Below are 16,882 nucleotides of genomic sequence, written 5' to 3' on the forward strand. Positions count from 1 at the left end.
TTCTCTGAAGCTCCCGGCTTCAATTGCGCACATATGGTGCTCGTTTATCATCATCACCAGCTCCTATTTAAACTTCCACACTCTCACTGTCCGTTATTGTTGGTATATGTTGGTCCACGGCAGTCGTTGTTATCGCGCATGCATTTCCCGGTAGGTGCCTTCCCACCAGCATTCTCTCAACGGCTGCACTTTTCTTCCCAAAGCCACGCCGCGCCCCTACTAACACTACGAACAGCAGAGATTCACCAGTATACAATACAACACCTGTAGCAGCTGTAAGCCTTGATTTTTTCGCCACTTTCGCAAGGTCTTTTATTAGCTTCTATATTAGGGTTCGGCGACATAAATAAGTCGACATAACCGATAAAAAATGCTAAGAAGAGAATTTGGCGGTTCCACTTCAAAAACATCGACTTAATAGGGTTGTCGAGATAACCGAGGTCGAGATAAGCAGGTTCCACTGTGTGTGTGTTTATATATATATATATATATATATAGACGGACGGACGGACGGACAAACACAGACAGACAGACAGACAGACAGACAGACAGATAGATAGATAGATAGATAGATAGATAGATAGATAGATAGATAGATAGATAGATAGATAGATAGATAGATAGATAGAATAAGGTTTATAAGTAGTTATAATTTCATGGCGAGGTGTGAAATGGTTTTTGGAATGGAGATGGAGTTTCTTACAGTTGTTGAATTTTCATGGAAACACTATGGGAATACGATGCAGTTTGTAGAGTGGTCAGAAGCAGAAATCTTAGTAGTAGCCGTATTAACACTTAAAAAGAAAAACATGCACTAGCAAACCCAGCAAAAACAAAGGGCCTGGGAAACCACAAAAGACAAATAAAAAGCATGACACATAATTATTTCCATGGTGGGGGAAAATTCCTAGACAACTTGAGAATGTGTTGAGATTTGTGAGATATGTGTATTGTGCCAAAGTCTACACTCGAGAGACACCTTCATGAATGTAAATACAGACATTTTACCTCAAATCAATACCTGGGCACACTCAAGAAAGAATAGATTCATTATATTTTGCTACACATTTTTACGGTACAGACCCAAAACTAGATTTTCTTAATGTCTAGAAATGAAATGTTCTTAAATGGACTAGTTGGTTATTTACATTTAAGGCATTTGAAGATACCTTAATTTAGAGCAACTTAAAATGATTTAATTCAAGCAACTAAGCAGTTGTATTAAGGGGCCTTATTCAAGGGCCCTGCAGTGGCAGTTTAGTATTGCTGAGATTTAAACTCACAAACTTCTGATTAGAAGTCTAACTACTTCATCTTGACCACTGAACTATTCCTACCACTCACATGAGCTCAGCCCAAAAGAGCATGCTCATTGGTTTTTCTTACTGTACACAAAGCTGAAGGCAGAAAACCCACAAACAAGCAGCCACTTAAGGCAGATGCACTAGTAAGGCCTGTCAAAACATCTTGTGGCAAGAAACTGGGGAGCATTTGCTTTATGTTTATGAGATACAAACTTCAGAAAGTAATTTTCTGCATCCAAGCATTAAAATGATCATTACATTCACTGCATTTGGCAGACACCCTTATTCAGAGAGGCAATTATTTCATTCATACAATTGGGCAGTTAAGGACCTTACTCAAGGGCCCAGGAGAGTTAGCTTGGTGGTGCTGGGATTTGAACTAATTTTGAACTATCGATCAAAAGTCAAATGCCTTTAAACACCACTGAGCTACTACTTCAATGTAAAACAATTGTCAGATTACTTTTGAGCCTGCAACTACGCAAAAAACATTTGCAATTCCTAAAAATGTGTGTAATATTTTATTTGTTTACAGAGCCAAAAATATTGTACTTCAGCACAATTAACTAGATCCTATTTTCAGAAACTTTGAATAACATTACTCATCAGGCACTCTATGTCCTTGGTCAGACCCCTGGTCTTTTATGGGTCACCCCATTGTTGTGACATAAAACAAATAACTTTTGTGGTAAGCGTCAGCATAACAGCCAAACACCAGTCAGTAAGACAGTATATCGTGCCACACTATGTCACCATGTCCCTTATGGGCTTCATATTCCTATTGTTAGGAGGTTAGGGGCTTTACAACTCATTCTTCTGGCTGAATACCACTTTATGACCATGCGTAACCTTGAATATTGTGTAGTATAGAAATAAAAAGCCTCCCCAGTCTTTCTCATTCTAAAATAACCTTGCACACATACTGTATATATCTCTTTCTATTGATACAATCTTAAATGTTCAAATGCTCCTACATTCACAGTATAATAATGAGATTAAAAAGTAAGAAGTAGCACCTTCAAAAAGAACATTCTGTTTCCACGCTGAAGTGTGACACTAAAAAAAAAAAATGTGAAAGGTTGCACAAAAGTCACTTCCTCTGCTGTGTATGTGCTATGTGCTATGTTTAAGCAGGATGTAACAGGTTCTAGTGTCAATTTTCTATTCTCTAGTGTCAATAAAAGAGTGTAAATTCTCTGACTGACTTTTTTTTTAAATACACACTTTACCAACAACATCTCTAACATGCACATTTGTCATGGTCCATTTATTCATGGAGTGATGTGAGGTGTGGGTTTGGCTTTAGAAAATGCAAAAATAACAAACAAACGTGCAACATGGAACTTGATTCAAAATAGACCTTTCTTATTTAGCTTTATTTAGCTAACTAGCAACCTAATAACATTTTGTACATGTTTAAGATTGTTACAATGTACAAATATACTGACTAGTAAAGTTATCTCCGTATCTATCCACCTTTAGTCTCTCTAACGAGCAAACTAATGTTAGCTTGTACTGTTTAATTCAGTACGTGCGCAGTGAGAGCGAGCTGACCGGAGACATTATAGGGGTTGAGTTTTCAGTTGATCCCGGTCTACGCAACTAGTAAACTTGGTAACTCGGTAAGAAAATAGCTTAATAGTAATTAATGTTTAAGTTAAAGTTAATTGTTTTTAATCATCTTATAAATTGTCTTGAAAGCAGTTTTTTCCAAAAAAGTGTGTCTATTTATTTGTTGTTTGTTTGTTTGTTTAAAACTGTGTTGTGTTACTTATAAGAATTTGGCTGGAAATTGCTCACACAATCTAAAGGTCAATTTATATATTTGTTTGTTTGCTTGTTTTATTCATTGTTTAATATATTTTTTTTTTTTACTTCCCTGCTCTACAATAAAATATAGTCTGTTTGCCGACTATGGATGTAAAAACACAATCTTATTTTTTTCTCTTAAAAAAATAAAAAACAATTATATTAAAATTTTTGGCATTTAGCAGATGCCCTTATCCAGAGTGACATACAAAAGTACTCTGAAATCTCTATTAATGAATATATTCCATCCACTGTAGAGAAAGACACTGAGAGAGAGATCAGTAAACAACACTGTGTTCTGTATGTATTTTCAGCCCTTTCATATTTATAGCTGTGGAAACTCCTACCGTCAGCATCACAACTACTTTACAGTGTTCTCCCACCTCCAGAGGGGCAGGACACAGACCTTCTCACTGCTTACACACGGAACCCCTCCTCGTCTGATTTCAGAACTGAGTTTAAGACAGAAAGACTGTGTGTGAAAACCAAAGATACTGATAGTGATTGTGTTCTCTTTTCATTTGAATGTGTGAGAGCAGAGTGTAATCAGCACTCAGTGTGTTCACTTCGGATCTGTTTTCTTTCTCCTCACCATGAAGCACGTGTATCTGCTGTTTCTGGGTGAGTCACATCAGCTATTTCTGGTTTTATGTTGCCATGGCAGGGGTTGAGTTTGTAATCATATTGCTTTCCTAATGGTATTGTGAATACATCTGGTGGGTTTTTATAGATCATAGTCTTGGTCATAGTCTGCATGAAAGCTGGCATCTCTGAGTATTATTCAGACTGATGTAAATGTACAGTATTTATTAAATAGGAAATACTCCATGTCATGAAAAATAAATCAGTGACAGTGGTGGGATGAAGTGGACTAACTTCAACTAACATGTTATTTTCTTATAACCATCATACCCTGAAGTGTCTCCCTCTGTCCTCTTATACAACAGCAGTTAATAAACAAAAATTAATTAACATATTGTTAACACTTTATGCTGTATAGTTTTTTCACGCTTAGCTGTGTGAGGTGTTCCCCCTTACATCTCACCAGCTTCATTAGTTCATGATGTTACTACAAAGTGCAAACTCCTCTGTCCCCCATGAACACTGGAGACTCCTTCTATCACCACATAAATAACTAATATAACCCTTCATTGTGATGGTGAGATAGTCAGTGTTTGTAAGACTGAATAAGAAGGAATAATTGGTTCATGGGATTTATTGTGTAAGTAACAGTAGTGGACAGTAACTAAGTTAATGTAATTCCTTACTGTAAATTAAGTAGCTTTTTCGTGTATCTGTACTTTTCTCAAATATTTCCGTTTGAGGAGACTTTTACATTAACTTTACTACATTTCAGAGTTTAATATCTCACTTTTTACTTAACTACTTTTCGTGAAATCAGTCGTTCCTTTTAATTTATGAGCGGATAACCTGGTCGGGACTCGAAGTGCGCACCAACCGCCTGGAGAAGTTCCCTCACTCATACACTCAGAAAGGAAAACGTCACGTCAGTAAGGCGCGCTGAAAACAAATTTAAATTATGGATGACAAAAAGACGTCTAAACCTTCAGAATCCCAATTCAGAAAAAAAAGAGGAAAGAAGTAGGGGGGAAAACATACAAAGATAAAAGTGTTATCACTTATCTCTTGTTATGAGGATCATAAGGAAATTGCATCTAATGAATAGGTAAATAACTGTATATCACTGTATATCACTACAGGTTATGCTGTGCTGCCTCCTTGCTTTTACACATAGAGCAACACTATTTCTTTTTAATGTTTACATAACATTAAATTTATAGTATGTAGTTTATTATAATGTGTGTAGCAACAAAACAACTTCATCCTAGCTAGTCTAGTTGGATTTGAGTTCAACAGCACGTATCGATTTGGTTACCTTTAATTAAGATGATATCATAAAGATTTTCTGTGATTGTATTGAAAAGCTCCTGGACTGAGTTCAGTAAGGGGGGAATCTCCAGTGCAGCTTAAAAGGCTAATCTAAAAGCCATATAGGATGTTGTATGTATCTTATGGCTACAATTAGCCAAGTAGTTGTTTGTTTTTGGTCCTGAAAGTTTGATAAATTGCGCACAATATCATGCACAATGACGTACTTTAACTCAAGTAAACGTTTAAAGGAAGCATTTTCACGTTTACTTGAGTCATGCTTTGTGTACTTCATCCACTGCTGGTCCACCACTTCACAGTTCCCACTCCTCAAGACATCTGTTTCTCAGTTATTTTGATTATCTTGTCTTTGTCTTGTGTATATAATTGTTTGTGCATCCCATCTCATGCCTCTGTTGCTATTCATTTTAGAAGTCATTTTATAGAGAGAGAGTGAGTGAAAGAGAGATACACAAATGTGTGTGTGTGTGTGTGTGTGTGTGTGTGTGTGTGTGTGTGTGTGTGTGTGTGTGTGTGTGTGTGTGACAGAGAAAGAGTGTGAGAGAGAGAGAGAGAGAGAGAGAGAAAGAGAGAGAGAGAGAGAGAGAAAGAGAGATACACAAATGTGTGTGTGTGTGTGTGTGTGTGTGTGTGTGTGTGTGTGTGTGTGGGTGTTTGTGTGGTGTGTGTGTGACAGAGAGAGAGAGAGAGAGAGAGACATGTGATTCTAGTAATATAGTAAAGCCTGTGATATTTATTTATTCACTGTCACAATGTCATTGTGTTTGTTGTTGCATGTCTGTGTCCTGTGGCAGGCAGTACCTCGACATTTCATTTTATTGAACTAGAATTACATAAAAAGTGTATTTCCTTGGTGGTAACTATGATTCCTCTTCATTACACCACGGCATCATTGATTTATTTTTTTTTCTATAACAGTACACAGCGAAGGGTTGAGTTATGTACACAAAACATGCTTAGTGTGTGTTTTAAAATAAAAATTGTGACAGTATTTAACATTTAGTATTTATTTCTTTACTGACTAGTAAAGTAGGTGTACAATACAGTAAGTGTTATAATTATAATAATGATAGTTTGTTGGCCTTAAAACTTTTGCCTTAAATCCAATATATAACTTACAGAACTGTAAGGTTTGAGTGTGATGAAACTGAGCTACTGTCACATCCCAAACTGGTTTATTTTATTGAACTACAATTACATAAAAAGTTTATTTGTTGAAAATTAACTGCACCCAATATCTGTCAACCAATCAGAAATGAGTATTAAACAGCACTGTGATATAAAAAAAATGAATCCACAGCTTCTGGCGAATCAGAATCGAGAAACTGTCAGGTATGTTGTGGATTGGATTATTGGAGTACTTTTTGTGCCCTAATCGCAAAAACAATGTGAGCAGATGTTTATTGGGAGGCCTTTGCCTCTTTAGTGAGAGAAGGTCTGCAAAACATCTGCAGTTTTACAAGCATTTTCAGGCAGGGAAGTGATGCATGAGTGAAAAGAGCTCAGGAAGAGCTGTTATGCTTGGGGGGGAACTCTAGAGGAGGCAGATTGGTCGGGTAAAAAGTTGTGTTTAAAAGCAAAAATAGGAAAAAACTTACACTTAATGCGAATAAAACCCCCTAAAAATATAAATTTGTATGAAATATAGTCTTACTAGAATGACTAAACCTTCAAGTAAATATGAGTGGAGATGTAGAAATGTTTAATTAACAAAGTGGAATAAAAAAATCTATAATAAATATAAATTTTATTAATTTAATAAAATTAAGAAGTAACTCTAACCATCCTAAATTAATTATATTCTTAAAACATCAGTGTTTTACCCCAGTCATATTTCTTTATTATTGTTTTTAGCTGTTCTACATTTTTCATTGATGTTTCATTCAATAAATCTTTTTTTAATGATGCCTTGATTTTAAATAAATAATTCAATTGCAAAATGGAAAACCTCAAGGTGTGCTTGGATGTGTTTTTTTTTGCAAAAGAATCCACACCTTGGACCCACAGCATTGTTGATTATTTTTCTATAACAGCACATGGGCAAGTATTGTTTTCTGTGCACGTAACACGAGAGATGCTTAGTGTGTAATTTATCATGAAAATTGTGTTAATTGTTCATAGTATTTAGCAGCTTTATTTCTTTACTGACAGATTTGGAATCATAAAAAAACAATAAAATTAAATTAAATGATAATTAAAATAAAAGTCTTAATGCATGGATATTAAGGAAAAGAATTTTAAGAAACGTCATATTTGCATTCTCAAATTATACCTGTGCATAAAACTGTAGTGGCACAAATAAGCGCATTTGCTTGTACATTATGAGGCACATGGGCAACACAGTTTAATCTGTGTGCTCTCAATAAAAATAGGGAGGTGTTCACTTCAGTAAGTGTTATAACTTAGTACAGTTTAGTTCCTGTTAATGTATCTGGTAAGTGTTGCACATGCCACCTTCCCCTTTTTCTGGCTCCCTAACTTGCAGCCATGTGCTGATCCATAAATATAACTTGTATATTTACGTGTAACAGCAAAAAAAAAAAGGTGATACCACACCAATTTAATAATTACTATTTTTATTACATTCATAAGAACATCACACTTCTTTATCTATTGATCATTAACATGAATATTTTCGAGCAAAACAAGTTCAGTAGCTATGAACAGTTGTTCCCTACATCGCTTGCGTTATTTCCTCTTTCTTGAAGATCTCAAACCGAAAGACAGTGTGAAATACACCAAAACGCCTCTTAAACAAACCCATCAAATTACCCAACAGACTCAAATCCATGAGAAAAGAAGTAGCTGTAAGGTAAAAATGTAAGTTATCCATTTCATATGACATGTGACAGTCAGCTCTTAAACATACACAAAAAGGTTCTCAAAATCACAAATTCTTTCAAGTCAAGTCAAGAAGCTTTTATTGTCACCATATATAGCTGATGCAGTACATAGTGAAATTAAACAACGTTCCTCCAGAACCCAGGTGCTACATACAACAACATAAAACAACAGTCACAGAAACAGAAAAAAAAAACACAGTGCATGTGTGCAACTTTTGCAAACAGTGCAAAAAGACAACAAAAGACAGTGAAGGACAACACAGGACAGTGCAGGACAATATACAATACACAAAACACAAAATAGCTCCGCCAGTAAACCTATCTTAACAAAATAAAATAAGGTGCACAGTAGCAGAAAAATGTAAACAATATTGTGCAATTAAACATATAGCAGCAACAGAGATAAAGTGAACAGTGGCAAAAATATGTGAACAGAATATTGTGTGAAAAAACATTTAGCAGTAATCCTGGAAGATGTGCAAAAACGGCATGTAAACATTTTTGTGGTAATGATTAGTGTGAGTGGTACTGAATGGTGGGTGTGCGCAGTGTATGATATGTGTTGAGTCCGGTTTGTACAGATCATTTACACGAAGTGAGTATGAGTGTATGTTGAGTCCGGTAAAATTGTGCAGATCAGTCACGCAGTTGTGTGTAAGTGTGTGTGAGTGTGTGTGAGAGTTCAGTTCAGTTCTTTGTTGAGGAGCCTGATGGCTTGAGGAAATAAACTATTGCACAGTCTGGATGTGGCGGCCCGAATGCTTTGGAATGACCGAAGCATTAACATGTAGTTAATAATGCAGATAGTGCTTCTACAGAGAAACCACAAACAATAAAATCTTAAACCTGAAATTACAACTTTACCTCTGATGGTTCCGAAGCACTGTCACTAAAGACCTCTTCTATAAATGTTATCTAAACAGATCAGGGAAAACCGAATCATGGCAACATTTATTCTTTTTTGTTCTACTAAAGCACATTAATTTTAATATTAGTCCCACTTTCTGTTAAGCTAGATGCAAAGATCAGCAGCATTGTGGTAGAAGAGTATAAGAAGCCAGCCAGTGATCTAATATCCACTGTACAGAAGCCCCGGATATTCTTTGTGTTTTAAACTATTCAGAGCTATTTTAAAAACCATAATGTGAATAATACAACTAGCCATTACAAGATATTTCTGTGCCCTGAAACATGGTCACGTGTCTAACTTGACCAGCTGTTCTCTCGACCAGCAGGAAGAGCCACAAGGACATTTCTGACCCGACAGCTGTTTCTTGGGAACAATACAAGGAACGTTGTGTGGAATAAGTCTTGCCTTGACTGATCCCACATGCAGCTGTGCCTGCTCAGATGCCAGGGCCAAAAAAAAATTCACAAAACTCCCAGAAAATAAAAAACAGATCAGGTACCAGGAGTAGGTGGAGGATAAACGATTTATCTCATGCCCAAGGATTCCACAATACAGCTCCATAAGTCATAAAAAGAGAGTTATAATATTCCTAAAATGCCTTTTTCATTCCTATGGAGAGATCAGACCTGCTTCAAGCAGTGCAGTTAAACCACTGTATTGATGTGGCAAGAAATGAGACAGTGAAACAAGTTTACCAGATTCACACTAGTATTAGTATTGCAGACGTCTGCTGTAAGACGGCATGTGAATGTTGATGGAATCTTCTGGTTTTTTTTGTTTAATGCAAAATTGTTTCCAATGGACAACATGAACATGTCAAGAGAAGCAGAAATTCAATGTATTTGGCTGATTCAAGCACACATCATTTCACTAAAGTACTGAATATTGAACAGCCAGCTTTCAATGCATTTTTTGGAGTCCCACCTTTACCCTGTGGGTCAACAGGGCTATCATCTCAGTGTCAATAGGACAGAACAGTGCTTGCTTGTCCAAATATACAGTTTCTCCAGATTTACTTTTACAGCATTTGCCAGACTTCCTTAACAAAGCAACTTACATTTATGTAATATTACACAACTGAGAAGTTGAGGGATTAGGGCCTTGCACAAGGTCCCAGCAGTGGCAGCTCAGTGGATCTGGGATTTAAACTTATGACCTTTTAATCAGAAGTGAAACATCTTAACCACTGGGTTACCATTTCCCCAAGAGGAACATTGAGATCCTCATTACCAACTAAAAATCTGTCAGTTATCAAGATAAGGTAAATGCAAGTGCAGAATCTTTATTTATTGCAAACATAGGACACAAACACTAGAACCCAAACATGAACAAAGAACCTGAAACCAAACCTGAGCAAGGGCATGGAGAGACAAGCATGTGATGATGAGTGCAGTGAAGGCTGAAGGTATATATGCAAATGCTAATGAAAAACAAGGAAGTGCAGAAGCAGTTAAGTAATGTAGTCCCTAGGCACAATCCTGATAAAGTCAATTAAATGCTAATGAAAATACATGCTAATAGATGCAGCAGCGTTATGGATTTTGATCTGTTTTACACAACAAGAATCGAGTATTGTATTATTGTCCTTTGCAATTATTGTAAATCAGTTGTACGAATAAACTTCTCCCAGACCAACACCTACATCCAAACCTGATTGGATTCTAAAGGGGAGTAAAAAGGAATAAAATCAGATCGGTGGTTATTGATTAGTGTCAGGTTAAGACTCAAATAAGGTTGACTGCATGAGACAGACAAATGCAGAGTCTGACTATGAAAAGATGGAAGGTCAATATTTTTATTGCAAATGTCCAAAAAGTACCAAACTGAAACTAGCCAAAAATATAATTCTCAAAATCTCAAAAACACATCAGAAAAACAGAGCAATATAAAGACTGCAAGTCGAAAGGGGAAAAAAACAAAATTTCTCAGAAATTCAGGAAAGTCTTTTAGTGTGTAGTGTATATGCAGGTATCACAGTATTAGCTTCAGATATAATAAGCATAGAGGAAGGGGTAGCTCAGTGGTTGGAATTCTGATCGGAAGGTCATGAGTTAAAATCCCATCACCACTAAGCTGCCACAGTTGGGCCCTTGAGCAAGGCCCTTAACCCTGCTCAGTTAAATATATAAATGTAAGTTGCTCTGGATATCATGCCATAAATGTAAATCTAAACATGCTGCTCTTTGTGCCCTACTTGCTTACTTCCTGATTAATGGTCACATGCCACGACTCCATACTGAAACACCACTTCAAAAATAACTTTTAACACATGTTATATAATATATTTATTATTATACATTTTGCTCTTCTTTTGTTGGATGATGGTGATATTATTATTAGTAGTAGCAGTTTAGTACGAATAACAAAGGTGGCAAAAGTACACACATCCTTTACTTAAGTAGAAGTACAGATACTCATGTTTTAAAATACTCGGGTAAAAGTTGAAGTACTGATTATACCTTTTTACTCAAGTGAAAGTAAAGAAGTCTTGGCTCTGACATGTACTTAAGTAAAAAGTAGTTATTACTTCTACCTGTGTTAGTGTCACACTGGTAACTGGACCTCATATCTTATTAATATTAGATAGATAGATAGATAGATAGATAGATAGATAGATAGATAGATAGATAGATAGATAGATAGATAGATAGATAGATAGATAGATAGATAGATAGATAGATAGATAGATAGATAGAACGTTATTGTCATTGCATTGTACCTGTATACACATATATACATGAATGTGAAATGTTGGGCAGAATGTGAAGTAAGGATATAAAGATACATATAGAGAAAAATAGTGCAGATGTAATGAGGAGTAAAAAAATATATGCTACATATTGTTTTTAATACTTTAAGCAACATGGACATGAATAAATATGGATGCAACATAGAGCATTAAGACAAAAAATTCTTGTAAATGTTTGAAAGTAATAATGGTGGTTTAAATTAGGTGAATCATGAGGACACCAAACAGAACCTTTGCTATGTTTCCACACGGACAGTTAATGAGGTGATACCGGAGAAACTGCACCTCTTCAAGTCAAGAAGCTTTCATCATAATCATAAACATTTTACAGATTTGAATCATGTTTTGTAAAAATGTAATAAGTGAATGTGAAAATTTAAATAAATAAAATTAAATAAATAGTGGAGTACGGATACCAAAATAATCTACTTCAGTACAGTAACAAAGTATTTGCACTTCATTACTTCAGACCTCTGAACAATATTAATAATGAAATCATCACAGATACGCAGTTAAACTGAAATAAAGGTACATTATTTGCTGCAGGTCTCCTGTTAGCTGTGCTGAGCAACGTGACCACTGATACAACATGTGGTGAAGGACAAATAAGGCTGGAAAACGGTACATGTGTAGGTATGAACACACCTGCAGGAATGATTTTATAACACTCTCCTTTATTTCTATCATAATTAAATACATGTAAAATTATTTTCCTCAACATTTTTTATTTCTTTAAACTTAAACTGATGTCATCGATATTATTTGTTACCTTGTAATTAGAGCACACAGAGTTGTGCTCGGTCACCTATGAGCTTTCATCCCAATAACTGGTTTATTATCAAACCCAAGTGAACTCTGAAGAAACAAATGTGTTTGAAACATACTTTCTATTCTGCATATTAGAAAACAATAAAAGGAAAAAATGAAAGAGTTTACATGATTCTGAAATTTCTTTATATGTGATCTCTATCCTATGACACAGACGAAGACGAGTGTAAAGAGGAAATAGAAGTGTGTGGTAATAATGCAGTTTGCACCAACACTATCGGTGGCTACTACTGTCAGTGTAAGACGGGATACCAGAATAATAAAAGGAAACTTAACTTCACTGCACATGACGGGTCAGAATGCAAAGGTCAGTATGATTATAATACTGATTTTATTTCCTGGATTAACGGTGCACTGAGGATAAACCTGAACCTCTTCTCTTGTTATTTTCTCTCAGACATCAATGAATGTACAGAGAACAAAACCATCTGTGGTCCTAATGCTGAGTGCAATAACACAGTTGGTTCATATTTCTGCGTGTGTGCTGAGGGTTTTGTGGCCAGCAACAAACAGGAGCGTTTTAATGGGAGCCAAAATGTTACATGCAACGGTGAGTAAGGTTCTCCTTAATTTTTCACACATGGTTTCATTTTAGCTTTATTTTTGTTCAATTAAAAACGACAATTTGTTATATGTTATGTGTTCTTCAACTGAGGTTGTATTTAGCTCATTTAAAGACCTGCTTAGGACCAGATGATTTTAATCTTCATAAGAAAAACATAGAATACAAAGGGTGTACTTTCTTTTTCATACAACTGTTAATTTGGCATAAACCATTTGTCTATTTATTGTAATCTGGTAGTAATCCTTGACCAGGATGCATCTGATGCATTAAACATCACTTCTGTCAATATTACTGTATATACTTTATTAATCTACATATAGGAAATAAAAAAAACAGCAATTTGCTAGAAAAATAATCCACAATGCAGCAGAATGATGATGCATCTACGTATCAATATCATAGCATTTTTGCTAAATACTGTACTTTTTTTTATAAATGCAAAGTTATGCTTATATAAGAAATTTTATTGAAGATAAGTTATCTGCAAGACATTTGTTAAAGTTTTTTCTTACGTTACGCTTTAAGTCTGGAGCCTTAGACTCCTCTGCCATTGTTACATATTCTTTCTCACATTATAGCAGTTAGAAACAATAATATAAGATAATAAGATAATAAAATGAGAAAACATCTATAAATGTAACTTTCCAGCTTTAACTTCAAAGAGTGTTACACAATCTCTGAAACTGGAGACAGGAAACATTGAGTAAAGTTAAAAAAAAAACAGCATTACGATAAGTTTGTGTTCATAGTTTTATCTACAATTTATGATCAAGAGTAACTCCCAGGCATTACAAATGACATCATATTTTGCCTTATACCAGACATTTATCCGCAATAGAAAAAAAACAAAAAGAACAACTAAGAAAATTTTGGAAAAATGTTGTGTCTTTACAATTACAACATAAATTGATTAAACCCATCATTTAGACACTGAAAGTTTGATGGGAGTCGATGAAAGCAAAAATAGCTGTAATCATTTCTGTTATTCCAACAACTATCTGTGTAAAATATAATTAAAAACAAAAGCAATGCTATGCAAACTTAACAAACATAGAAACAAACATCCAGAAATCCCTTTAATAATTTTTAACTTTTGAAAAGTTTTGAAAAAAAATCTTCTTCAAGAAGTGTTGGATAACAATATATAGAGCACTATCAAAAGTGATTTTTTTTTATGTTATTATTATTATTATTATTGTTGTTGTTGTTGTTGTTGTTTATTACTGTTATTAATATAATAATAATAATAATTATTATTATTATTATTATTATTATTTTATAGTAATATTTCTGCTCAGTCTCTATAGGAATCAATTCATATACATCTCTTTGAGTCCTACAAATAGTCAGGAATGAATGCAAGACATTCCTTTTGTCTCAAAACATAACACAATGAAACTCCTGTGTGTATTCCATTTGTGTTTTTCACCGTGAGAAACAGGAGTTTCATTGTGTTATGTGATATATAACCTCTGCTCTGGTTCTAGAATATGCCTTCATGTTAGCTCTATGATAATAATGATTTGTTTTCTCTCTAGAACTGGAGTGTGACAGACTTTACAATGAAAGCCAGTCTGTACAGGTATTTATTTTTTATATATATAAGAGATAATCAATTATTTTAATGCACAATGTGTCTCTAATCACAGTTAAATGATATCCAAGTTAATATCTGCCTCAATCTGTGTAGACCTGAAACTGTAGACTTTATGGACAAAGGAATTGGGACTAAAACGTCCCCAAACTGTTACCCGAAAGTTGGGACACGATTGTATAGGACAATTTTGGATGTGGTAGCATTACATTTTCTTTTCACTCGAACTAGAAGACCCAGACCTGTTCCAGTACAAATCCAATTCCATGATGATAGGCTTTACATGGGTTGGAATGGAAGATCTTGAGTAGCCTTGATTTAGAGCTCTGACCGCAATCCTATTAAACATCTTGGGGATAAATCCAAACACTGACTGCACCCCAGGCCTCCTCACCTCACCTACATCAGTACCTGACTTTATTTACAGCTGAAAGAATCTCACACAAATCTCCACAATCACCAAAATCAAAATCTAGTGGATCATCATACCAGAAGAGTGGAGGTTATTATAACAGCACTCAATATGAAATGGGAAGTTCAGAATGCACAAACTAATCTTAAGGTCGAGTCCCCACAAACCTTTGTCCATATAGTGTATGCTATTATTGTTACAAATGTTAAGGCAGTGCATTAATTTAGAATGCTGAAATTAGCTTCTCTCCAGCCAATCAGAATCCAGTATTTTAGACTGACAATGAAATGAACAAATGTCATTGATTCTGAGAACAACAGCACTGAATCTGTGTGGTTTTTATGAATAAGACCAGTATGCATACACCAGACATACACTCATTATGTATCTCCTCCTTCTGTCATCCCCACAGATCCCTGAGAAGCTGAAGGATATGCTGATAGAGCTGAAAAGCTCGTGTTTGCAAAAGGGAGTCAGTGGAGAGGAAATGCTACAGGTAACTGTGTACAATAATCTAGTGACTTTCACTGCTAGGTCTAAATACAGATCATCACACAGTAATTTTAATATTTTAATAACACTTTAATTACTAAGTTTTGGTTAGATTTTTGTTTTTACTTTGCATTGAATCAGTAGCATTACATGTATATTTATTGGACCATAGTAAGGAATTCAACACTGTTGAATGTTATCGTGGATGTTATCGTAGGCAAATAATCAGTCACAGGTTGATGTGTAGATTCTTGACTCAAAGAGAATTTCCTCTTGATCATAAGTCATTTAAAAAAGACAGACATGTCATTCTTTTTGGCCATTTATAGTTACATTTACTGTGAAACAGCAACAAATAAATCTTCCTGTTATCAGCTGTAAACAGACATTTCTATGGCCAGTATATAAGACCAGACTATTTTGCTTTTATAAACCAGAGCTAGCTCAGTGGTTAAGAGTGTCTAGTCTTCGAGCAATAAGCCTGGGTTTATTTCAGTTTAAACTCACCTGACACCTCCCACCCCCAGATTCTCCTCGGAGCATTCGAAGATTATCTCTCAAACATGTCATTAATGGACACAAAGATCATTACAGCTTTGTTCAATTCGGTTGAAAACGCATTGTTGCTGATAGGACAGCTGGCTAACAGCAGCATCTCCCAATCAAATCTTCAGAATCGTAAGCGACTTTAACAGCCATCATTCACCCTCATCTTACTTATTAAACCAGATACAAAATGATACCATGCAGATATAATAAATACACCAATATTTCTTCTGCAGGAGTCGAGCTTTTGATCCACAGAAGCCCGAACGCCCCACATGGTGGATTAAGTATGTCCACAGACAGCGTGCAATTAAACAGCCACTGGGAAACGGCAGCAGGAAATTCATATAAAGGTTCAAACTGTTTTTCAAACTGTGCTTTAAAGTCACCTTATTGATTTGTTTGTTTAGGAATAACATGTGAAATCAAATGTATTTTTCTTAGTAACACATTGTGTCCCAGAAACAGAGACAGGGACTTTTATAGTTACATGAGAATTATATGTATGCAAATGAGTGCTTTGTTAAGCTGTTTTTCTGTCTTCTTGATGAGCCTGAATGAAATTAACTTCCTGAACTTACAGACACATTGAATCAGCAAACAGACAGACAAGTCTAGAGCATTACCAGCAATATATATATATTTTTTAATAAAAGTACTAATCTGTTGCTTGAATATGCTTCTAGTAAAAGTAAAGCTCCTCCTTTTAGAGCTTTACTTGACAAAAGGTACTGAAAGTTCTCACTTTTGAATGGACACATCAGGCTTTTTTAAAGAGGAAGTGTTCTATAGTTCCAGACACACACTTTGAGAGCCCTTATGCTACATATGCTTTCGCCAGAACCGTAGGATATATATATAACTAATACAGTTAAAAACACAGGTTATTACACACTTAAACCCGCCATAACATAACTTG

At 35.2% G+C, this 16,882-nt stretch overlaps 1 protein-coding gene across 5 annotated transcripts in view; it reads left to right on the top strand.

Annotated features, from left to right (window-relative positions):
- Window positions 1-16,882, top strand: part of LOC124375905 (adhesion G protein-coupled receptor E5) — a 50,269-nt gene that overhangs the window by 24,707 nt on the left and 8,680 nt on the right. For 3 of the 5 annotated variants that reach the window (XM_046834630.1, XM_046834634.1, XM_046834635.1), the window contains 5 exons: window positions 12,752-12,904; window positions 14,458-14,501; window positions 15,338-15,421; window positions 15,945-16,095; window positions 16,200-16,316. In XM_046834630.1, the coding sequence (XP_046690586.1) occupies window positions 12,752-12,904; window positions 14,458-14,501; window positions 15,338-15,421; window positions 15,945-16,095; window positions 16,200-16,316 (549 nt within the window). Of the gene's footprint in view, window positions 1-3,505; window positions 3,735-12,072; window positions 12,160-12,508; window positions 12,662-12,751; window positions 12,905-14,457; window positions 14,502-15,337; window positions 15,422-15,944; window positions 16,096-16,199; window positions 16,317-16,882 lie in introns of those variants that run through there. The other 2 variants (XM_046834632.1, XM_046834631.1) reach the window with 2 other exon arrangements.

The sequence above is a fragment of the Silurus meridionalis genome, chromosome 22 (genome assembly GCF_014805685.1).
Source record: "Silurus meridionalis isolate SWU-2019-XX chromosome 22, ASM1480568v1, whole genome shotgun sequence".
Lineage (NCBI taxonomy): Eukaryota > Metazoa > Chordata > Actinopteri > Siluriformes > Siluridae > Silurus > Silurus meridionalis.